The 25215-nt window shown below is 43.3% G+C and overlaps 2 protein-coding genes across 2 annotated transcripts; one reads left to right on the top strand and one right to left on the bottom strand.

The window, feature by feature from the left end:
* Positions 1–991: 991 nt before the first annotated feature.
* On the bottom strand, positions 992–1372 carry LOC149278979 (histone H2B 1.1-like). The gene has a single exon (XM_089501527.1). It carries the CDS (start codon positions 1370–1372, stop codon positions 992–994), a length of 381 nt encoding a protein of 126 aa, XP_089357653.1.
* Positions 1373–1722: 350 nt separating this feature from the next.
* Positions 1723–2115, top strand: LOC149278978 (histone H2A type 2-B). Its single transcript, XM_089501585.1, has one exon. It carries the CDS (start codon positions 1723–1725, stop codon positions 2113–2115), a length of 393 nt encoding a protein of 130 aa, XP_089357711.1.
* Positions 2116–25215: the final 23100 nt, after the last annotated feature.

The following is a 25215-nucleotide window of genomic DNA, read 5'->3' as shown; positions in this document are numbered from 1 at the left end:
TCACTTATACTGAGCATGCCAAGAGGAAAACCGTTACCGCTATGGACGTGGTGTATGCCTTGAAACGCCAAGGCCGTACTCTGTACGGTTTCGGAGGTTAAGCTTGTTGACTCGTGACCCTGAAACACCCAACGGCTCTTTTCAGAGCCACCCACACCCTCTCTTAGGCTATGATCATGTTGTTCCCTTGTCTGCCCGTGCTTTTCTATGCACACCTTGAAATAACCAGCTTCACAGTGGCTGGGTCTGTTTATAGATTGAGCTACTGGCAGGATCGGAGTGCTGGGAGTTGGGCCCGTTTGCAGAACATGTGCTGGGATTGGCAGCTGGTGTCCACCAAAGGCTTGCGCGGGGCTCGCTTGAATGGGGGCCGGGACGGCCCAGGTTTAATAGGTGCCGTCTCTGGTAGTTATCTGTATTCTGTATGTCCCGGTATGTGGGTGAATTTTATTATGCCTTTGTAGTCCGCTCATGTGTTATCCTGTCCGTGTGCTAACTCGGTAGTGTCGTGGGCAGGACATTTATGTATTATTGGGGAAAGCCCGTATACTACAGCGCCACCGAGGTTCCTGAAGAGCTGTGTCCTCTGCCAGGATCACGCATTGTCCTTTTCAGGACAACAGACCCACGATGTAGCTCAGCTTCGGTTAGCCACAGTGGTAAAGAAGCCCCTTCTCTCTGCAACGCTGGTTCTGTCTGGCGGTGTAGGGGTTAATCTCCGGCATCCCAGCAGGAGAAATCAGCGATTAGCTGGAATACCCAGTCAGAGTACAGGTCGGTGCCGTCACAGGAGCCCCTTCACCTTGGGCTTCTCTTCCCAAGCAGTCTGGATACCCCAGCTAACCTGGAGGAGTGAGAAGCACATTTCAATGCTCTTCCCAGAGCTAGCATGACCCCGACAAAAGCGCTAGATCAGTTACATAGCTCTGAGACAGACCATGTGGGTGGCTCTCAAAAGAGCCTTTGTTTAAAAAGTGAGAGAACGAGAACGTTACTTGGCGCTGGTGTACTTCGTAACAGCCTTGGTGCCCTCTGACACAGCGTGCTTGGCCAGCTCTCCAGGAAGGAGGAGGCGTACAGCAGTCTGAATCTCCCGAGAAGTGATAGTGGAGCGCTTGTTGTAGTGGGATAGCCGTGAAGCTTCCCCGGCAATGCGCTCAAAGATGTCATTGACAAACGAGTTCATGATGCCCATGGCCTTGGAGGAAATGCCAGTGTCGGGATGCACCTGCTTCAGTACCTTGTACACATAAATCGCATAACTTTCCTTTCTGCTCTTCTTGCGCTTCTTCCCATCTTTTTTCTGGGTCTTCGTAACAGCTTTCTTAGAGCCTTTTTTCGGCGCAGGCGCAGATTTGGCTGGATCAGGCATCGCGTCTACTTTCTTTTCAGCACGCAATTCAAGAGAACGTGATTAACACTGAAATTACTGCGCCGGGCCCTTCCCTTTATAGGCACCGCATGCAAATAAGGCCGTTCTGCTGTCTCGCGTCCGATTCGATGAGGTTGTCACGTGAGAAGATGCGGCCGCCCATGAACCGCAGTGCCTACACCGATTGGTGTCTCAGACTATTTCCACCCGATTGGCTGTTTTGAAAAGGAACCAATCAGCGACGATGAGCGTCACGGGGGGAAGCTACAAATAGCAGGGTAAGTGAGTGGCCTCTTTTCGTAAGGAACTTCACAGTTAACTGATTGATTAGCCGGTTGTTGAGCGAAAGCATGTCTGGCAGAGGAAAACAAGGTGGAAAGGTTCGCGCTAAGGCGAAGACGCGTTCTTCCCGTGCTGGTCTGCAGTTCCCTGTCGGCCGTGTGCATAGGCTTCTTCGCAAGGGTAATTATGCCGAGAGAGTAGGCGCCGGCGCACCCGTGTATCTGGCAGCGGTGTTGGAGTATCTGACTGCTGAGATACTGGAGTTGGCTGGTAACGCTGCACGCGACAACAAAAAGACCCGTATCATTCCTCGCCACCTGCAACTCGCTGTTCGTAACGACGAGGAGCTCAATAAGCTGCTCGGCGGGGTCACCATTGCTCAGGGAGGTGTTCTACCCAACATCCAGGCGGTCCTCTTGCCCAAGAAGACAGAGAGCCACAAACCTGCCAAGAGCAAGTGAGTGCAGTAATCGGTAACCGCAGGGCAATTAGCCAGCACCACCAAAGTCTCTTTTCAGAGCCACCCATAATCTCTGGAACAAGCTATATCTTCCCTTGCTATAAACTTGCTGCAAACGTCTTTAAAGGCAACTGCTTTCCACTGCAGTTTTTCAGCCCGATGTTTAGTTGTTGAGATTCACGTGGGCTAAACACCATTCATACAAGCTACATCATGCACCCTACCCCCCCCCTTTGCATAAGGCGTTTCTGTAGGCAGAGTGCTCTATGAAATCGCTTTTAACCCCCTTAATGCCATTCTGCCTCCAGAAATGCTTTTTAACCCTCTATGCCAATCTGCCTCCTGAAATTCCTTATACCTCCTGTGGAAGTTGAAGAATTTTGCTGATTCTGGATGTCAGTACAATGATCTTTACCTCATTGCTTATTCTTCTGATAGCAGATAAGATAACACTACAATCACCTGTCTACCTCATTTCTAAGTTTACTTATGTCTTGTTTGTGTCTCGGAAGAATGTGTACATATGGTATGTTTTCGTATGTTTTCTTTGCTCTAAGTGCCTTGTTGCAAAAGAATCAGAGTCCGCCACGACAAAGGACAAGTTGTCCCTTTATTGACCTTCTGTAAGTAAAGATTTCACATGTCTGGGGTGGGGGGGTATTTTTTTTGACCTCTTTAAACCGTGTGTGTCAGCAAATCAAAGTAAATATACCAACAGATGGCTAGACAATATGCTAATAACTATTTGGGCTTCTTTGCCTATATATTGTTAGAAAAGTAAGGAGGGGTAGAGAAGTCTGCGAACTGGACTCTCCCCTGTGCGCACTTGAATAAAGAAGCTCTTGCTTACTCAACTCATTGAACTGGTGTCGTCAGATTTCTTGCCGACATTCACACTTGGGGGCTCGTCCGGGATCCCAACAGTCTCGGAAGCGGTAACCGAAGGAGCGGACTAAACCTTGATCCACCTAATCCTTGGCCATAAAAAAGAGGTAAGGCACCTTTTGAAATGCCTATAGTTTAATTATTGGGTGGATGAGGGTAAGGTCGTCCTCGGTATTCCATCCGGGTGACGGGATCCAGAGTTGAGTAAGTAAGACCTATAAGATCTTGAATTGTTTAATTCGAACTATTGTTTACTACATGGTCAGGGACCATTGTAAAGTACCTAGTTGTGAGAGACTAGTGTAACTATTGTTTACTACATGGTCAGGGACCATTGTAAAGTACCTAGTTGTGAGAGACTAGTGTAACTATTGTTTACTACATGGTCAGGGACCATTGTAAAGTACCTAGTTGTGAGAGACTAGTGTAACTATTGTTTACTACATGGTCAGGGACCATTGTAAAGTACCTAGTTGTGAGAGACTAGTGTAACTATTGTTTACTACATGGTCAGGGACCATTGTAATGTACCTAGTTGTGAGAGACTAGTGTAACTATTGTTTACTACATGGTCAGGGACCATTGTAAAGTACCTAGTTGTGAGAGACTAGTGTAGCTATTTGAGTACATAATCACGGGCTATTGTAAAGTACCTAGTGGTGAGAACTAGTGTAAATATTTTGAAGTACATAGTCACGGATTATTGTAGCGGAGGAGATGGGGAGTTTGTTGTCAAAAAATGTGCCTAAGGGGACGCCCTTAGAATATATGATAAGGAAACATGGAAAGGAGGCAGGAAAATATATGTCTCATTGGAAGTGAATATCTGAAGAGGATAATGAAAGCCGTTATGTTTGGCCAGCTGGCGGTAGTTTGAATGTAGAAGTATTAGATAATTTGAAAGAATGTTTGAAAATGTGTGATGTGAAAAGGAATGAGAGAATGATTTTCTTGAAATGGTATCAAGAAGGGTGGGACAACGTTAAAATACAGAAACAGCAGAAGTTACTAGACCCCACCTGTTCTGCCAATTCCCAATATCCTTGCCGTCCGGCAGGTAACTTTAAGAATCAAAAGGGTGCTCAAACACCTCAACCTGTTGAGACTTCTAAGAAAGCACAGGAGGTGTCTGTAACCCCAGGACCACCTAAGGTCCATAATTCGCTATATCCATCCTTAGATCCATCTGATCTATGGACTCAAGAATTATTTGACCCACCCACATATAATGGACCTCAACCAGCAGACCCTAATATGCCTGGTTCTAATCAACACCCTGCAGGTCCAGAAGCAGAGTTGCCACTTTCTTTGGAGCTTGTCCCATTTTTACCACCAGCTCCTATTTCACCCCTAGACCAAGAAAGGCAACCTGATCTTCCTAAAATATCAAGGTCCAATATTCAGCCCACAGGAACATCATGTAGAACTAGATCCAGAAAGCCCTATTTAGATCTTCCTTCAGATTCTGATGCTAAGGAAAATACATTTTTCCATGCTATGCCCATGAGAGAGACTGGGGGGGCTAGAGATGAGAGACGTGTACCTCTATCAGTCCATCATTCATGGACACCAGGGGAATTATTGCTGTTGAAAGATCGATTCCCCAGACCTGAAATTGTTGGTCAGTTTTGTAAAGAATTACGTAGTGTGTCTATTCCTTATGATCCAGGGAAAAAGGATTTTATGCAATTGTTTGATTTGGTTATGACTGACGCATAGAGTAAAACAGTTAATTGAAGCTAATAACAGAATTCCTGATGTAACACCATGATCAAATGAACTGTTTACTAAGAGATTGAGTACTGAGAGACAGCAGACAATAAATTGTATAATACAAGCTTGTGAGACTGCATGGCTACAGCGACCTGACTGGGGAAAGATTAACTCTACAATGCAAGGAAAGAATGAATTAGTAAGTGAATTCGCTGACAGAGTAGCGAAAGTTGTAATAGGACACAGTGGTGTGACAGATCCAGAGGTTAATGCAAGACAGTTGATTGTATCTTGTTTTGTAAAAGGGTTGTTACCAGACTTCCATAAGGGTGTCACTAATAATGTTTTAGGATGGGAAGAGAAGCCGCTTTCTGAAATGATAGCAGCTGCTAAACATTTTGAAAAGCAAAAGGAGTGAATAAGGAACGTCAAGAAAAAGTTAGAGAGAAAGAACAGAGAATGTTGATGGAAAGTCAGAGACAGTTCTATTCACAGAACTCTCCGTCTGATGTAGTGGGAGATAACGGACAATCTTCCTCTAGAAAGGAAACTAGAATGTTATTTGTTTTAATTGTAACAAGCCAGGGCATTTGGATAGAAATTGTAGATCTGCAAGTAACAATTTGCTGATGCTTGCTCTATTGAACCTAATACTGACGATGCTGAATTGGTTTATCCTTTCAGTTAAAAGAGGCTTTGTGGAGTGCCCCTGCTCTTGGGCTCCCTAACTATGATATGCCATTTACTTTGTTTTGTCATGAAACACAGGGTAATGCCTCTGGAATACTAACCCAGAGCCACGGAGAGGGACAGAGACTCCTTGCCTACTATAGCACTCCACTTGATTCTGTGGCAGCTGGATTAACCCCTTGTTTGCGGGCTGTGGCAGCGGCTGCTGCCTTACTGGAATCAGCACAGGCCATAGTTCAGGGACAGGAACTGAAAGTGATGGTTCCTCAGGCAGTGAGTGCATTGTTAACCCGTCGATTGACACAATTTACTAATAGTAGGCTGACTAAATACGAGATTGTTTTGCAGGGTACACCCAATGCCACCGTCCACCGGTGCACAGTGTCAAATCCTGACACTCTTTTGCCAGAACCAGAGGAGGGACCTCCTCATGATTGTGTGATTTTGATAGAACAATTACAAACTACTTGCGACTGATTGTATGAGCGACCTTTGACTGACCCTGATATCGAATACTTTGTAGATGGTTCCTCATTTATGGATATTGACAGCAGGCGTTGTACTGGGTATGCTGTAGTTACATCAGAAGGAGAAGTGGAAGCTAATGCTCTCACACCTCACTGTTCAGCCGAGGTGGAAAGACTCCCTTTCCTTGAGGACACTTCCAAAATTTGCAAATTAATTTTATTGAAATGCCTAAATCTCTACATTATCAATATGTACTAGTGGTGGTGTGTACATATTCCCGCTGGATAGAAGCCTATCCTTGCCAACATGCGGACACTCTAACAGTTGTTGAAAAGTTTCTACAAGAGTTCATTCCTAGGTATGGAATTCCTCAGCATATATACTCTGATCATTTTACTGCTGAAATAGTGCAAGAGATAGCACATAGGCTAGGAATTATGTACCATTTACATTGTACCATTTACATTGTCCCTACCATCCACAAAGCGCAGGAAAAGTAGAACGCGCTAACGGCACCTTAAAGAATAAGATTAGCAAGATATGTGCCGAGACAGGTTTAAAATGGCCAGATGCATTACCTAAAGCCTTAATGTCAATAAGAAATGCCCGACACTCAGCTATTAAAATGTTCTCCTCATGAACTCATAATGGGTCGACCCATGATAGCTGCTAATACTCTAGAGTTACTAAGACATGATCATGCTCTAACTGATGGCACAATCGAAATGTATTGTAAAAAACTAATACAATCTCTTGAGCAATTTAAATCCCAGGTTGCTGCTGTGCGCACGAACACTGAGGACGAAAAAACAATTCATCAAATCCGACCAGGTGATTACGTCCTGGTAAAGCATTTCCAATGGAAAAAGACTCTTCAGCCCAGATGGAAAGGTCCATACCAAGTACTACTGATCACTAAAACAGCTGTAAAGGTAGCTAAAATTACACCGTGGATTCATCTTAAATTGTTAAAGTTAACCATTCCATCGGGCACAATAATCCCAGCTGGTTGACCAACATAAAACGAGATTGGCAAGAGCCCCTCGTGAAGATATGAAGAATGAGGTCATCAGGAGATGCAAAAAATGTTTGAGTATATTATCATTACTTGTTTTATACTAAATGTATTTGCTATTTTTTTCTTTTTTCCTTTCAGTCCTTTTCAGGTGTTCAGATCAGAACTTACTAAAAATATAGCAGAGAATAAGATACATTCACAAATTAAACGTGTTTTGCACGCTTCTCCTTGGGAAAAAGATAATACCTTTGTAGAAATGTTGAGAAAGGTGTATAATGCTTCTAATGTTTCGGAGCCTTGTTGGGTTTGTGGATATATTCCGCATACTCAGCAGAGCCCTTGGATAGGAATACCTTTTACAGGAGATGATTTTGGAATAAATTTTAATAGGAGCTACACTATCCGCACAAGTAGAACTAGTGCCCCTATTAGTTCCGAGAGAATACCATTAATGGATGTAGGACCAGTGGGTGGGACCCTATGGATGAGGCGGAATGAGTCTAGAGGTGCTCCCCGTAAAGAAGTAGGTTGCCTATCCAGATTGTTAAACATGACAGGATATAACATCTGGGAATCAGAGTACGGAAATACCAGTGATTGGGTCGCCGCACAATTTCTTGCAGTTTATGCCTATACTACTAATCTGATGGTATCTAGTGAGAAAACTCACATCTCATTACAAACATTTGGAAACAGTCTGCAAGTAGGGATTTATTGGTTGTGTGGAAAATGGGCCTATAGAGTATTGCCATTAGGTTGGGTAGGATGTTGTTTATTAGGAAGAATAGTACCCGCAGTTACAATGCATAATACTTTACCGGCAGGTAGAGTTAGAAATTATCTGGATGTTTCCTCTGTATCTAAGACGCACATTAAGTCAGGACTTTGGGAAGAACAATTTTGGGGATCCTTATTCCCTATGGTGGGTGTGGGTCTATTATATGATAAAGTTAATGCTTTAGCTGATGTACTTGATGATATGCTTAATCATACTACTGCTGCGATAAGGAAACTAAATGATGAACAAAGACAAATAAGAATGCTTGCCTTGCAGAATAGAATGGCATTAGATTATATATTAGCTTTAAAGGGAGGGGTTTATGCGCTTCTAAAAGATAAATGTTGTGTTTACATTGCAGACAATAGTGTATCCATAGAACATGATATGGAAAAGGTGAGCGAACTTCAGGAAAGACTTAGATCTAGGGAGACTACTTGGGATCCTTTTGGTCTGGGCGGACTATTTGGTTCACTTGGAGCAAAGCTGATGTCTGGTATGTTTTTGTTGCTTGTGGCTTTTGTATGTATCTATGTAATTGTTGTTTGTTGCAAAACACTTATTCAAAAATGTCTCGGACCAACAAGAGCAATGCCACAGATACAGGAGGAGAAATATGATGATGACTTCCCACTTGATGAGTTTCCCCTAGAGACTTTGTACAGTGACATGTTGGAAGATCAATATGAGAAGGAGCAAGGCTCATGGAATTGGCCAATTTATAACTCCACTGGACTCTGAAGAAATTGATTCTTACAGTGAGTCCGTAAGAATAAAAAGGGGGGACTGTGGAAGTTGAAGAATTTTGCTGATTCTGGATGTCAGTACAATGATCTTTACATCATTGCTTATTCTTCTGATAGCAGATAAGATAACACTACAATCACCTGTCTACCTCATTTCTAAGTTTACTTATGTCTTGTTTGTGTCTCGGAAGAATGTGTACATATGGTATGTTTTCGTATGTTTTCTTTGCTCTAAGTGCCTTGTTGCAAAAGAATCAGAGTCCGCCACGACAAAGGACAAGTTGTCCCTTTCTTGACCTTCTGTAAGTAAAGATTTCACATGTCTGGGGTGGGGGGGTATTTTTTTTTGACCTCTTTAAACCGTGTGTGTCAGCAAATCAAAGTAAATATACCAACAGATGGCTAGACAATATGCTAATAACTATTTGGGCTTCTTTGCCTATATATTGTTAGAAAATTAAGGAGGGGTAGAGAAGTCTGCGAACTGGACTCTCCCCTGTGCGCACTTGAATAAAGAAGCTCTTGCTTACTCAACTCATTGAACTGGTGTCGTCAGATTTCTTGCCGACATTCACACTCCCTACATGCCACTCTGCCCCATAATATGCCCTTTAACCCCCTAAATGCCAGAGTGGCATATAGGGGTATAAGGCATTTCTGGAGGCAGAGTGGCACATAGGGGGGGGGGTCAAAGGGCATATGATGGGGCACAGTGGCATATAGGGGGTATAAGGCATTTCTGGGGCAGATGTGCATAACTGGGGGGGGCAGGTTGGAAAATACAAGGCAATAAAAACAAAATATTTTTCTCAATCATAGCTTTTGTTTAAAAAAAATAAATAAATAGTTTACATGAATTAACTTTCACTGGTAAAACTTTTTTCCTTTAGGGTCGTCTTATATTCAGGTTTTTTCACCCCCTAAATTAATATTCAGCTTTTGGGGGGTCGTCTTATAATCGAGCAAATACGGCATTAACACTTCTCAAGTAATTGTGCCGTTATGATGTTCCCAATATTATGTTCTCACCTGTTACACGTCATCTGATATTTCCTTTAGCGGAGCTCAGCTGACAACATACATGATACGTTCAAAGAATGTTCGGCTCCCTATCGATTTAAAGACCGACACCTCAGAAGGAAAAAGGTAAATCGTCTTAAAGTGGATCTTGTGACGGCCCCGGGTTAATCGGTACCATCTGTAATAGTTATTGTTTGTGATACCTGCATTTCCCAGTATATGTAATTATGGTGTGTGATTTTGTTCCCCTTGCTTGCTACCCTGTCCAGGTGCCACATGTCCTGCCCCCTCCCCCCTTACACAGACTACAGTAGAGACCCCCCACTGGGCTGAGTGGTAATACTCAGTCATATGCAAAGGAGGGCAGGATGTAATTCCCTTGTGTGTCTATTGGATGTAATGCCCTTGTGTGTCTATTGGATGTAATTCAATCCCTTGTACTGCTTAAATACCCCTGTGTTCCCAAATAAAGAGAGTTCCTGTTTTACCTCACTACGAGTTCTGTCTTGTTATTGAGGTAAGCCTCGGTGCTGCCCTTATCAGGGCGGTGGAGCGCTGTATTGCTATACTTCCGTATACTACAGTGCGGCCGAGGTTCCTGAAGAGCTGTGTTCTCGGCTATGATCGCGTATTGTCCTTTTCAGGACGATAGCCCCACTGTGTAGCTCAGTTTTGGCTAGCCACAGACAGTGAATCTCTGGTGCCCCGGTGGCCATGGGGCAAAGGAAGCAACGTTTGGCTGGAGTACCCAGTCGGGGTACAGGTCGGTTCCGTCACAGATCTGTTAAGTATTCCAAACAAATACCTATTGTGAGAAGTGATGTAATCATTCTCTCCTATTTAGTTAACTCCTTAAGGAGCAGGCTGTTTATTTTTGTACCCTTTGTGACCCAGGCTGTTAACACTTTTTTGGTGCTCGTGTTTAGCTGTAAATTTCTTCTGTCTTGTTTAGTGAACCCACACAAGTTATATGTTGGGTTTTTTTTCTTTCAGAACAAGAAGGGCTTTAATTATTCTAAAAAAATATGCTGAAAATGTGAAAAGAAAAAAATCTCTTACTCATCTACAAAAGCTAATGGGGAAAAACAAAACTGCTACCAAGTGGTTTTTTGCAAGTTATTGGGCAATAAGTACAAGTAGTGTTTTGGGTCTCAAATGCCACATTTGGGAGGTTTGCATTCTTCAAGTTAGAACTTTACCATCTGGTTATCCTGCCCCCATGTCTTATTTGGGATATCCTTGAACTCGGCCAATTCAATTTATCTCATCAAACCAGTTTTAAAAACTAGACACTACAGGGTATTTAAAGTGTGGTAAATAGTAAGTGCTAGCTCCATTTTTTTTTTTTTAGGTAGTTGGAGCCAACGGAGATAGTCGGCGCTTAGTACCATTGACTGGAAGATTGCTCTCCTTTTGCAGTAGCTCAGAGCTGTAAATGCATTTAGAGTGTAGGAGCCAGGAAGCGATATATGCAGTTAGATGATTGGTGTCATCGGATTGTAGCATTTTAGAAGTCTGGGTTTTTTCAGCCCCCATTTAAATTGTTACATTCACCCTGTTTTGTCAATTAAATGTATCTGCTGACACCGAGTGTAATGCGCCCATTAGTCATATTGTTATTTTAGTACTTTTTGCTAAGTTAAATGACTTTTCAATAGATTCAACAAATCAAGCTGTATTGTTTATGATGTTTAACCCAGGATATTTCATCAGCTAAATGTCGTTTTCTTATTATGCTTTTTCTTTTCCTCACCGAGTGCAGATAGAATTACGTATTCCAGAGATCTTCTGGTCAACCTCTCTAGCCTGTCGGTATCCAGACAGAAACCAAAACACTTACCGGATCACCCAGTTGTTTTGGGAAACCCAGTAAGTTTACTTACAAAAACCCTGTATATTAATGCAGCCTGAAGTGCCCACTTGGTTTATACATAAATAGTAGTAATACTCACGCAGAGATTAAAAAAAAACAAAAAAAAACGTCCATAGCAACTAATGGAGTGGTTCAGTGAATGTCGTCATAGCAAAGGACAAGGGGGCAACGGGACAGGAAGCAGGATGTCGTTTTTGGAATGAAGACGTACGTCCTGAGTCCTGGACTTACCTCTGTCCCTGCTTTCCCGATGTGGCTGGGGGTACTTCGAGCTCATAGAACGTTCTGTGACCGCGCAGCAGAAGTGTGGCAACTGCACCATGCATTATTCTCATTGTATTTACTGCCTTTTAGGCTTTGTTTAGCAGGATACTTCAGCTAAAATCATTGTAATGCATATGATAACTACATGGCACTTTTAGTTTTTTTTGTGATATCCTTCTTGCAAATTAATTGCGAGATCCTAGAGATTCCCTCCCCCGGATATTTTGTGTGCATGCGTCATTCAGCCGGACAAAGAGGGCCGGCCGAAGACTTAACGCCGCCTGGGGCGAAGTTTAAAATGCCGCCCCCCGCCGACGCCGGGGGGGGGGGCGGCATTATCTACCCCCCCACCGGTACTTACCCTTAAACAGTCCTGCGGCGAGTCTCCCTGTGCTGCCACGGTGCCGGCTTGTAATGCTGAGCGCCGGAAATTCACGTCACTTCCGGCGCTCTGCATTACAAGCCGGCACCGAGACCGAACAGGGAAACTCGCCGCAGAGGAGAGAGAGAGGGGCGCCGAGCGGGTAAGCGAAAACCACTCGGTGCCCCTCTCTCTCTCCTCCGCTTCAAAAAAAACAAAAAAAAAATGCTTGGGGCGGCAAAGTGCCGCCCCTTCTGAAGTGCCGCCTGGGGCAATTGCCCCAGTCGGCTCCATTGTAGGGCCGGCCCGGCGGACAAATATTCCTTCACAGGATATGCTGAGTTCAAGGCCAGTGCTGGCTTGGCCAGTGCTATGGATGGGGGTGTATCTGTTCAGAAATTGCAGCTTTCAGTGGGAATTAGGGCTGCAACTAACGATTATTTTCATAATCAATTAGTTGGCCGATTTATTTTTTTGTTGGATTAAAAAAAATAAATGTAAATTTTCCATTTATTTAAAATAACAGGATGTTAAACACAAACTGCAGAATAAAAAAACTATGATAAAAATGCATTTCTTGTTTTTATTTCCCAACCAGCCCCCCGAGTTATGCACATTTGAGCCCAGGCTTGCCACACTGTCTCCTAGATATGCCACTCCTCCCTCCCAACATATGCCACACTGCCCTCCCCACATATCCCTTATACCCCCCAGATATGCCATAATGCCCTTATAGATTCATAGACTCGTTCGCAGCACAGACTCAATTAATCCTTAACACCATATTAACCGTAACTGCCCCTAAATTAACCCTAAACACCCCATTAACCTTCACCGCCCCTAATATTATTTTTATACTCGGTTAGATGTCTGAGCCATGTGACAGGGAGGGCCTGGGAGAAAAGGGGGCGGGGCCAACCATCAGAGTGACTTCAGGGAGGGCCTGGGAGAAAAGGGGGTGGGGCCAACCATCAGCGTGACTTCAGGGAGGGCCTGGGCGAAAAGGGGGCGGGACCAACCATCAGAGTTACTTCAGGGAGGGCCTGGGAAGTAGTAACTGCTGTAAATTACATTGAATGATGATTATTGGTTTATAAAACGAGGGGTATTTTAGGGAGCATTTGCTCTGAAAAAACCCCTCATTTTATAATCGATAAAAATATATTCAACTAATCGATAATGGAATTCATTGGCAATGATTTTTATTAGCGATTATTAGCGATTAGTTGTTGCAGCCCTAGTGGGAATGCTTTACTGCCAATGATTGGCTGTAGCAAGAATAGCCAGACCACCGGAAACTGCAAGAAATCCTAACGATAACTTTACTGTAAATCAAAAATGATCAGTTTCTGCTTATGCTTTTAAATAACATTTTTTATAATTTCTTTACTATTTTATTAAAATAGCATTTGCAGAGCGTATTTACATCTCTTGCAAGTATTAAAGTTGGCCAGGAAATGTAGTCTTGGACAAACTGAAACTCTTAAAACTTCTTCTTTCAGCTATCCAGGCTTCCCAGTGAAAACGAATACCGGTACTTTCCATCAAGCCTAACTACAGCGTACACTTTCCATGGATGCCTGGAAATATCGGGATTTATTCTCAAAACCGAGAATACGTCATGCCAAATGCTTTTGTCAACTTTCCTCGTACCCATTCATACTACTTTTTTTGAAAGGGGAAACTGTCTTTGTGAGAAAAGAGGTTTGCCAATATTTGCCAAATTAATTAAAAATTTTTGTTTTTTGTATATTTTTAGAGTTTTATCATTGTAGCGTTACATTGAGTTTCTGACATGTAGCAGAATTTTCACAGACTAAGTTTTACTGGGATTTTACCCATTTAGTAGTATACCGAATATAAAAATGTGTAAAAATAAGCAAGGTGGTGAGTATTTAGTCACTTGTATTGTGCGGTGTATAAAAAAAAAAAAAAAAAAAAAAAAAAAAAAAAAGTTTTATTTTTCCAAGCCTATTGGATATATTTTATCATGGAATGCAGCCAAACAGTACTTAGGGTATATTCAGAAAGGAGTCATAAGATTTAATATGGCATATATATATATATATATATATATATATATATATATATATATATATATATATATATATATATATATATAATATAAAGAAAATTGTAATTTTTTTGGTGCAAAAACAAAATGTTCTTTTGTACATCCCCGGTTTGGCTTGACTTATTTTATACCGGAAACATTGGTGTAATTTTTTTTTTTTTCTTTTCTACATTTTCATGCCTTTTGTGTTTCTTACAAATAATAGCATGTAAATTTTTTTACATGATATATGTATCGGTTCTCATGCAAGCATTTAAAGATGTTGGACCTTCGCAGAATGCTTCAGCAGATGATGAATATACAATTGATATGTGTTCTGTTATGTGTGACATGTTAATGTATGTCTAACATATGTTAGGCTTTATCCATGTAAATCCGTTATTCGTTATTGCAGAAAATTAATAAAAAAAATTTGAAATTGGAATGGCGTGTTAACATATAAAAGTGTGATGGTTTTACAGCTGCGTGTGTGTGTATGTATATGTGTGTATATATATATATATATATATTTACATACCCTGGCAGAAGTTATGAAATGTTGGCATTGACTTTAAAAACATGACCACGCACAAAAAATGCATTTTATTTAAGGCTAGCGATCATATGAAGGTGTGTGTGTGTGTGTATATTTTTTAGGTACACCTGTTCAATTGCTTGTTAACACAAATGGCTCATCAGCCAATCACATGACAGCAAGTCACATGATTTACCATTATGCCCATATTCTCCCAATCCACCTGAACACTGACCTTGCTAACCTTAGATGGGGTTAAGGGCCTTCCTAAATCATTACGTGGTCTCCAGATGCATTTTGCTGCTCGTACATCACATTAAAATCGTTCTTGCCGCTTCCCACAACTTTCCCCTTCTTGATCCGTTACAGCACCCTAAACCTCATTTACATTGTCCCACCAATAATTACTGATGAGGAAGTTGAAATAAAAACAGTTTTCGGTTTTAGGGTCTCCTTCCTTTATCCGAAACAGTATACGATACGCTGAAGGTAATCTGGGTATTCCAAAACAAGACGTGTGCTTTGGTGTAATTTCTTTTCACATCATGGTTACCAATCGGCCATAACATTATGACCACCTGCCTTATATTGTGTGGGTCTCCCTTTTGCTGCCAGAACAGCCCTGACCCGTCGATGCATGGATGCCACTAGACCTCTAAAGGAGTCCTGTGGTGTCAGAACCAGTATTAGCTTTTTCAGGAACTTGAGCTACAATAGCTCGTCCGTTAGGTTTAATCACATGGGCCAGCCTTGGCCCTCCACGTTCATTGAGCCTTGGCTGCCCATCACTGTCGCCGGTTCACCGCTCTTCTTTCCTTGGACCTCTTTTGGTACTGACCACTGCAGACTGGGCTTACCCCACAAGAGCTGCCGTTTTGGAGATGCGCTGACCCAGTCGTCTCGCCATCACAAACTGGGCTTTGTCAAAGTCGCTGAGATCCTTACACTTCCTGCTTCTAACGCATCAACTTCGAGGATGAGATGGTCACTTGGTGCCTAACTTATCCCCCAACAGGTGCCGCAATAACAAGATTATCAGTGCCATTCCCTTCACGCGACCGTCGTCCGTGGCCATAATGTTACGGCTCATCAGTGTATAGTGTTTCTGTGTGTAGTGACATTTTTAGTTATTTGTCCTTGTTCCATGTAAACCCCTTTGTGACAATGGCGTTTTTAACATTTCTCCAGTTTTTGTTTAGCTGTAATTTTCTTCTCATTCACTGAATCCACACAAGTGATATTTTGTTTCAGGATTTTTTTTTTTCCTAAATGGCAATTATGTACAAGTGGTTAAAATTGTACACAATTTTTTACTTTGGGGGGAATAAAGTTTTTTTTTTTTTTTTTTTAAAGTATACCTCTAGCAGGAGGGGTACAAGGTGTTTTACATTGTTTTTTTTAAAATGATATGTACAGGGCTCCATTGCTGACCGCCAGTGGCGGATCTACCGGGGTCGCAGGGGTCGCGACTGCGACCGGGCCCCGGCGGCAGGGGGGCCCAAGCCAAGGGGCCGCCCGAAATCTTTTTTAAGTTTTTTTTTTTTTTTTAAATAAGGCAGGGGCGTCCAACATGCGGCCCGCGGGCCAAATGCGGCCCGCGAGACCTCGAGGTGCGGCCCGCGTAAGATCGGCAGCCAGGGCAACCGATCTTACACGAGCCGCACCTCAAGCCCTGCTACTTACTTGTGGGAGGGTCTTCTGGACAGCACAGAGGAAGCGGAGTTCACGTGACACCCTACTTCCTCTGTGCTTTAGCAGAGAAGGCAGAGGGAGGCCGCGCCCCCTGCTGAAGTCTGTGAGCGGCATCGAAGGGAGATGCAGTGCAGGTAAGGGGGTGGGGAGGGTGTTTGAATGAGTGTGTGTGATTGAGGGAATGAATCTGTGAATTAATGATTATATGAATAAATGAGTGTGTGTGTGTGTGTGTGTGTGTGATAGCATGGATGTGTAAGTGCTGGAACCTAGGCATGATGGGACTGTGATTGCTGTTAGCAATCACACTCCTATCATGCCAAGTCAGCCAGTACATGCTGAAACCTGGCCAGCTGCCCCCCTTGTGTATTGATGCTGCCAGCAGTATGGGGTCTGCACATCACTTACAGCCATCCTGTACCAGCGTGTATTGGCTGACTTGGCATGATAGGAGTGTGATTGCTAATAGCAATCAGAGTCCCATCATGCCTAGGTTCCAGCATTTACTGGATGGATGTGTAAGTGCTGGAACCTAGGCATGATGGGACTGTGACTACTGTTAGCAATCACACTCCTATCATGCCAAGTCAGCCAGTACATGCTGAAACCTAGCTAGCTGCCCCCCTTGTGTAGTGATGCTGCCAGCAGTATGGGGTCTGCACATCACTTACAGCCACCCTGTACCAGCATGTACTGGCTGACTTGGCATGATAGGAGTGTGATTGCTCACAGCGAGCACAGTCCCATCATGCCTAGGTACCAGCATTTACTGGTTGCCTGGGTATGATAGGAGTGTGATTGCTGTTAGCAATCACACTCCTATCATGCCAAGTCATATTGCTAATTTTGTCCAATTGTGTGTTACCTACTTTTATTAAACATGTGAGTTTTTATTATTATTTTTAAAGGTGGGGGTCATTTTCAGTTTTGGCTAAGTGAACCCTGAATGTTTTGGTCCAGAATTTTCATTTTAGTTCATCCCTAGAATAAATCTAGGGAATCCTGAATTTGTAGTCGCAAAACTTTCAAGGCCCAGAAATCAGTGAGAGGAAGAGTAAAGGTTTTGTGTCATATTACTTTATTTTAATCTGCATATTTTATTAAAGGCCATATTTTTTGTCACAGTGAAAAATGAGTGCGGCCCGCGCACGTATACAATTCTGATGAAGTGGCCCACTGCAGAAAAAACTTGGACACCCCTGGATTATGCCCTTTGTACATGCGCCCCTTTTTCTTTGATTTTTTTACAGATATGATTCAATATGTAAATTGAATTTGTTGAATTAGTTGAAAAAAAAATTGTTGGGTAAAAATCATGTTTTTTTGGGGGGGGGGGGTGAGGGGGTGGGGGGGCCCTTAACAGATTCTCGCACCCGGGCCCTGAGGCGTCTAGTTACGCCCCTGCTGACCGCAGTACCTGTGATCCGTCTGCAGGAGCGCAGAGGCCCTGGGAGAAGCTCACGATCGCTTCCCGCAGCTCATGACGCACTGAAGGAAAGCACAGCTTCAATATTTAGTGTGGTGGCCACGTGAAAGCTGGGACCTCAATTGATTTCCCAGTTTCATGATACCCACGATATAACATTTGGGAATTGTTCATGTCATGGTAAAGCGGAGCCGACACTCCTCTTCTTTCTATTAGTCTCATTCAACATAAAACCTGACTTCATTATAGACCTCTTAGATCCTTAGCCCAAGGACTGATTTAAGGTTTTAAGTATCCTTCCATCTATCCAGTGGTACCATTTTTTTTTTTATCGGCTGCCAACTGCTATGGTTATGAATACACCTTGTTTTATACGTACCGTATTTGCTTGATTATAAGACGAGGTTTTTTTCAGAGCAAATGCTCTGAAAAATACCCCTCGTCTTATAATCGAGGTCGTCTTCTAATCAGACCTCGATTAGGTTGCCAGGCTGCTTACCGGGGCTTTGGTCGCGAGCAGCGTCTCTCCTTCTAGCAGCAGGAGAACAGGAAGCTAGCAGAGTGTTGCATAACTCTGCCTCCCCCTCCTTCCTCTGGGGGCGGGGCCAGAGAAGTTGCTCGCACAGCCGGGCCCCTGCAGAAGTCTTCGAGTGAGAGATCTGCAGTTCAGGTAAGGGGATGGGGGAGGGTTTTTGAGCAAGTATGTGTGATTAATGGAATGAATGAGTATTTAAATGTTTGTGAATGAGTGTGTGTGATAGCATGGCATTGGGAGGCTGTACTCACACTCCTATCATCCCCAGGTTCCAGCATGTACTGGCTGCCTTGGCTTGATAGGAGAGTGATTGCTGTTAGCAGATATATATATATATATCTCCAGAAATGCCTTTTAACCCCCTATATGCCATTCTGCCCCATGATATACCTTTTAACCCCCTATATGCCACTCTGGCATACAGAGGGTTAAAAGGCACATCATGGGGCAGAGTGGCGAATAGGGGGTATAAGGCATTTCTGGGGGCAGAGTGGCAACCCTGGGGGCAGATGTGCATAACTGGGGGGGCAGGTTCACAAATAAAAGGAAATTATAAGACGACACCGATTATAAGACGACCCCCCAAATCTGAATATTAATTTAGGGAAAAAAAAAAGAAAAAGCCTGAATATAAGACGACCCTATAGGAAAAAAGTTTTACCAGTAAATGTTAATTCATCTAAACTATTTTTTTTTAATAAAAGCTATGATTGAGAAAAATATTTTGGTTTTATTTCCTTCTATTTTCCAACCTGCCCCCCAGTTATGCACATCTGCCCCAGAAATGCCTTATACCCCCTATATGCCACTGTGCCCCATGATATGCCTTTTAACCCTCTAAATGCCACTGTGCCCCATGATATGCCTTTTGACCCCCTATGTGCCACTCTGCCTCCAGAAATGGGTTAAAAGGCATATTATGGGGAAGAGTGGCATATAGGGAGGTTCCGGTGCGGGGAACTCTGATCTCTGACAGCCGGGGAAGGTCTGCGCGATGGACGCAGACAACCCCCGCTGCTAGCCACACCTCCTTCCTGATGCAGCGTTAGTTGTCTACACGAATCGCGTAGACATCTACACGCTGCCCCAGCTACACACCGGGGACTCAGGAGTACCGGTAAGTGGGGCGGGCGGGCGGGGGAGACAGGAGGATCCAGGTCCCCTGCAGCTGCGGGGGATCTGGATCTTAGTCGTCTCATAGTCAGACCTATTTGAGGTCTGATTATAAGACGAGGGGTATTTTTCAGAGCGTTTGCTCTGAAAAAAACCTCGTCTTATAATCGAGCAAATACTCTATATTTTTCTCAATCATAGCTTTTATTAGATATGAAAAATTGTTTACATGCATGAATATTTACTATTTTTTTTCTATAGGATAGTCTTATATTCAGGCTTTTTGTTTTTTTCCTAAATTAATATTTAGATTTTGGGGGGTCGTCTTATAATCGAGCAAATACGGTATATCTAGTGGACGTCCATCAGCACACCTAACCAATCTGTTCACCAAGATCTTCTCTGCTGTTTGCAAGCCTGGAGCAAAGAGTCGATATCGATCTAGCAGCAATGAATGAATTTCAGAGGGCAAGCGTTGGCTCAAGAAAAGCAAAACGGAACCTAAAAGCTTGAAGCTGCTCCTTCCAAGAGAAGCCAAAGCTATTTCTGAAACAATACAGACAGCGTCTTCATCGAAATCCAGCCAGGGTTCACATACTTCTTTTTCTCCAATTAGCCGAAACAAAGTTTCTTACAAGTACAGCAGCGGAGAGAAAACCTACCTACTGTGCTTTAAAGGTACCCTTGCTTAGACCCTAGCACTAACCTCCTGCGCATTTGACAATACAAGGTGGCCAACGGGGCCAAAGCCACAACTCTACTGTGGATTACCCAGGGCAAAGGACTATAGGGGAGCAATGCCTGCAATGCATGTTTTTTTTTGTAATAGACGGTGAAATTTTTTTTTAAGGGTACATTTACACGAAGTTCAGTTTCATTTTCTGCATGTAGTTCTGAGCATGCCCATTTCAAGCTTATAGGGCAGGGGTGTCCAACCTGCGGCCCTCCTGCTTCTGCAGGACTACATCTCCCATACTCCTCAGCCAGCCTGTTGGCTGAAAGAGCATTATGGGAGATGTAGTCCTGCAGCAGGAGGGCCGCAGGTTGGACACCCCTGCTATAGGGGAAACAAATAAAGCAAACAATTTGTGTGTGAGTGTGTAGCGTCAATTTACATACAAGTGATTCAACAGCCTACATCTTTAGGTGTTGCTCATAATTCACAAAAAGCCAATCAAGGAAACAAAAAGAAATCTTACACAAAGGTCGCTGCGTTGACTCAACTTTTTTTTTTTTTTAAACAGAAAGTCCTCAGATTGGTTAATTAAAACACTAAACATTCCTAAACTCGCTGCAAATAAACATGAGGATTTACACACCACCTCGGAGTATTTTACTCCTATCCTGACATTAGTGAACTGTGAATACAATCATAACATTCTGCTCAGAGATTTCTTTTCATCTCCCCCCCTCCCCGCTTGACATCACTAGAACTCGGATTTCGGATGCAGTCCGCTGCAGTCTAGAACTACTACATGGACACCGGCAGTGGTCTCTGGAGCTTTGGGAAACAGATCGTCACCCTGTGATCGTTAAACGTGTTCCACATTAAGTAAAAGGCGAAGTTTTTCCTCCAACTTTTCTACCTGTAAAGAAGACGAAGACAGAAGGACGCAGTTAACAATTAGTTCCGTGATAATGCCCCCCAAAAAGCAGCATATACCTATGATTGTCTGTGAAAGGGGGCTTTCTTTTTTTCTTCAAAGCATTCGGGGAAACAAACATTCAGTTTCCAGGCACGGTATAGACGTCTCTGGGCACCAAACGTTTTGGTTTTGAGGTTTTTATCACCATCTGAGTGACGGGCCAGGCACATTGAGATTAGAAAGCTGGGCTCCATTGACTTGCATGGTTGAACGAAGTACCTGTTGTCAACCTGCAAGGGGAGCCAGAGTTCCCAGGAGGGTCTGGAGAGACCCACTTGGTAACTCGTTTTGTTTTTGGAAAGGATGCCGCCATCTTGCAGTGACAGTTCTCCAGTGGGAGTGGGTGTTCGGTGTCACTGAATGCCTTGCTATCGAGGCACGTCGTTGGTCCTTAACTGACCGTATGTGCATGACATGCCTGGCCCGTCAGTGGTCGTGAAGGGGTTTTTGTTTGTTCAAGTCAATAGATATATTTTAGTTTCCCTATAGTTTCGAAATTCCCATAACCTTTTTGTTCTCAACCATAATCCTCTTAGCACAGAATGACCAGACGTCGAAATACAAAAAAAAATATGTATTTTCCGTCTTAAAGTGCCATAAGTATTATTTAATCATTTATACGGCTTAAGTATCTGGGGACAGTAAGGGACGCGTAAAATACACTCGGCGCACACTCACCCTCTTGAGCAGGTCTCGTGAACAACAACAGCATCCATCTTTACCTTGAATTAAACACGGAAAAAGACACGAAATATGAAAACCCTACACAAGATTACCCGACAATTACCCCCATCTCTACACTTTGCAAAAGGAAATGTTTTCAGTTGCAGCACAAATTACACCTTGGTTGTAAATATTGTTTGTTTGGCCTCCAGCTCCTCTTAAATACAAACCTCTATTTTTTATGTTTTTTTTTTTTTCTTTTTAAATATAACTTCATGAACGCTTTGAGCGAATACTTGACTTTAATGCACTCTTAAACTCCATCACGTCGAAGGCATTTTTACAGTTGCAGAGCACAGAATTTCTGCTGTCATCTCCATCACTCGGAATACGCACACAAATTAAACAAAAAAAAAACACATTTAATGATTTTTTATGTAAACACTCTTAATGCTGCTTTGGTTTTGTTGCCCAAGATATACAAACACCAATTTGTCTACAACAATCACCCACATGCATAGGCCAGGAATGTGTTGACGAACCTTTGGGGCCATTTTTTTTTTTTTGTAATAAGGAAAAGTGTTTTTTTCTGGATTTTTATATACTGTATTTGCTTGATTATAAGACGACCCCCCAAAATCTGAATATTAATTTATGAAAAAAAGAAAAAAGCCTGAATATAAGACGAGCCTATAGGAAAAAAGTTTTACCAGTAAATGTTAATTCATGTAAACTATGTGAACAATTGTTTGTTAATAAAAGCTATGAAAATATTTTGTTTTTATTCCCTTTTTTTTCAACCTGCCCCCCCAGTTATGCACATCTGCCCCCAGGCTTGCCACTTGCGAATAGCGTAGAGCTCTACATGCTGCCCGGACTAAGCACCGGGGGCCCAGACTAAGCACCGGGGACTCAGATGCACCGGTAAGTTGGGGGGGCGGCATAACACAGGAGGATCCAGGTCCCCTGCAGCGCTGCGGGGGATCTTAGTCTCATAGTCAGACCTATTTGAGGTCTGATTATAAGACGACCCCGATTATAAGACGAGGGGTATTTTTCAGAGCGTTTGCTCTGGAAAAAACCTTGTCTTATAATCGAGCAAATACGGTATATATATATATATTTGTTTAGGGACATAGAATCTCTAGAATAGCAGAGTACAGCCAACTAAAGATCCCATTACGGGTTTTTTTTATTTTTTTTTTTGGCTATAGACCTTGACACCAGTTAGTGAAAGGACACCAAGCTGGTCGCCGGGCAGGGTTTTGGGTCAAGTGCCAGAAGGTGTAGGCAGTGCATGGAGCACTACGTCACCTGCCAGAATTTTGTGACGCTGTACTCCGTCCATCATCGGAAAGACTTTAAAGGCCGCGTCTCGCAGAGCTGCAACCGGTACCAGCACGAAGCCACGAGCCCAGTACGTACCTTTACAGTGACCTCCTGTAGAGCGAGAGTCCACGCCGGTCTCCTGACGCTTTTGCACAGACACAGAATAGATTCCCCCATTCACGGACAGTGCCGTCAAGGTGATATTCTCCTCCTGAAATAGCAATCTTAGCAGTTTGGTAGCTGCCGGTGACCACTCCTCTGAGAGCGGTATTAAGCCTGCAAACAAAGTCATATGTTAAGCAGGCCCCTTGCATCTGCTACAAAACCGGTTTTAGACCGTAACTCCTTCCGTCTCCTTAGCATGTATCTGTAAGTCCTTAAAACTTGTGGCAAGAAGCACATTAGGAAGTACAGGTACAGCCTGATCAGAGATCGGACATGACAGCTATCAGCCCGTGTGTCACAGCGCTCCGTTATGCGCCAGTACACCGTTACGCGCTAGTACACCGTTACTCAAGGAATGCCCGATCGCACTGGAAGTTCACGTGAGGACAGGAGAACCTCTTTCTCGATCTTGCTTGGCTCTCCCATCGCACCCCTTGCTGCCTGAAGGAGGGGATATGGTGGAGCCCTGCTTGCATTGTGATCAGCACAAACACATCTGGAGGAGGAGAGGATCCCCCAAAAGGGATATCAAGAAAATGTAAGCAAAATTGTAAAAATGTGATTCTTTTTCTATTTTGTTTTTTATCGGTAATAAATATGTTTTATGTATTCCTGTAAGAAAGAAGGCCCTACTTCTGAACAAAATGATGTTTAATCTGTGTGGGTTCGTCACATACAGAAAAGGGGAATTATGCCCCTGCCCCTGGCACCTCAAGAGATTAAAAGGTTGTTAATATGGGGTTAATCTCACAGGAGGTGACCAAAACAAACATGTCGATATTCAACAGAGGATAAAAAGGTATTTTTTGAGCGTTTTTCTTATTTATTACATCATAGACAGATGGGGGGGGTATAAGTATTATAAAACAAGGAGTAAAATCTCACCCAAAAAATATTAAAACCCATAGTCACAAGATCTGATCAGGTTACTAAAGAAATACAAAATGATAGCAAACGTAATAAAATCACTTACCTGCCAGAGCACATTTTACAATCTGTACAGGGGGGTCCAGGAAATTCTCGGTAATGGGGAGAAGGGACGAGAAGGGCAGATCCTCGGTGTTCCCATAGTCCGCATAAGCAACTTTAGCAGTAGACAAAGAGGTGTCCAACACGATCGCTCGGTACCAGTAGCCATCATCTGGTGAAACAGTACAGAGAACATTTGGGGAACCTCAAACATTCTGGGGATCAAACGTTTCTAGGCTATATGGGTTTCCTCAACTAGTTCTCTTTAACCCCCATCAGGCTTTTTGACACTTGAGGACTACGGTCACAAGAACCAATTTTGATTAGTTGAATCAACTTCATAAAATATAAGAATGTTTTTTTCAGAGGAAATGCTCTCAAGTTATCCCTCGTTTTATAATCCGACCTCAGAGGTCGGACTGTAACACCAAGATCCCCCTCAGCGCTGCAGGGGACCCGGATCCTCCTCTCTGGCAGCCGGTGGGCGCCTGTGCGATGCGCGCAGACATCCTCCGCTACCGTCCTCCACTTCTGCTGGGGCTTCTATGATGGAGCGCCAGCGTCACATGACCTTCTGGTGCTCAGTCAAAGAAGCTCCAGCGAAAGTGCCGGCCAACAGCAGAGGTTTGTCTACGCGCATCGCACAGACATTCACCGATTGCCAGGGAGACTGGAGCAAGTGGGGGGAGGGCGCAGAGTGAATCGGGGGGGGGGGGGGCAGAGTGGCATATCGGGAAGTATAAGGCATATCTGGGGGTCAGAGTGACATATGGGTATATAAGGCATATCAGGGGGGCAGAGTGACATACCAGGGGGTATAAGGCATATCTGGGGAGGTATAAGGCATATCAAGGGGCACAGTGGCATATCTGAGGGTCAGAGAGGCAAGCCTGGGGGTCAGCCTTGTCTCAATCACAGTTTTTATTAAATTTGAAAAAATAGATTATGTGAATTAATATTTACTTAATCTTTTTTAGGTATTAAAACCTAGTTTGAGAAATATTGTGTTTGGGTTCTTGTTCCATTAACCCCTTCAGGACAGGGGTTTTTTTTTACCATGTTTGCACTAAACTGTAAGTTCTCTCATTTAGCGCCCCCCCCCCAAAAAAAACATATATTTTTTTTTTCAGCACAAGTAGTGTATTCTTTTGAAATAATA

This window comes from Sceloporus occidentalis, unplaced genomic scaffold (assembly GCF_023333645.1).
Source record: "Sceloporus occidentalis isolate IW3139 unplaced genomic scaffold, rSceOcc1.0.p SCAF_176, whole genome shotgun sequence".
Classification (NCBI taxonomy): domain Eukaryota; kingdom Metazoa; phylum Chordata; class Lepidosauria; order Squamata; family Phrynosomatidae; genus Sceloporus; species Sceloporus occidentalis.
This window is presented reverse-complemented; position numbering and strand designations above follow the sequence as displayed.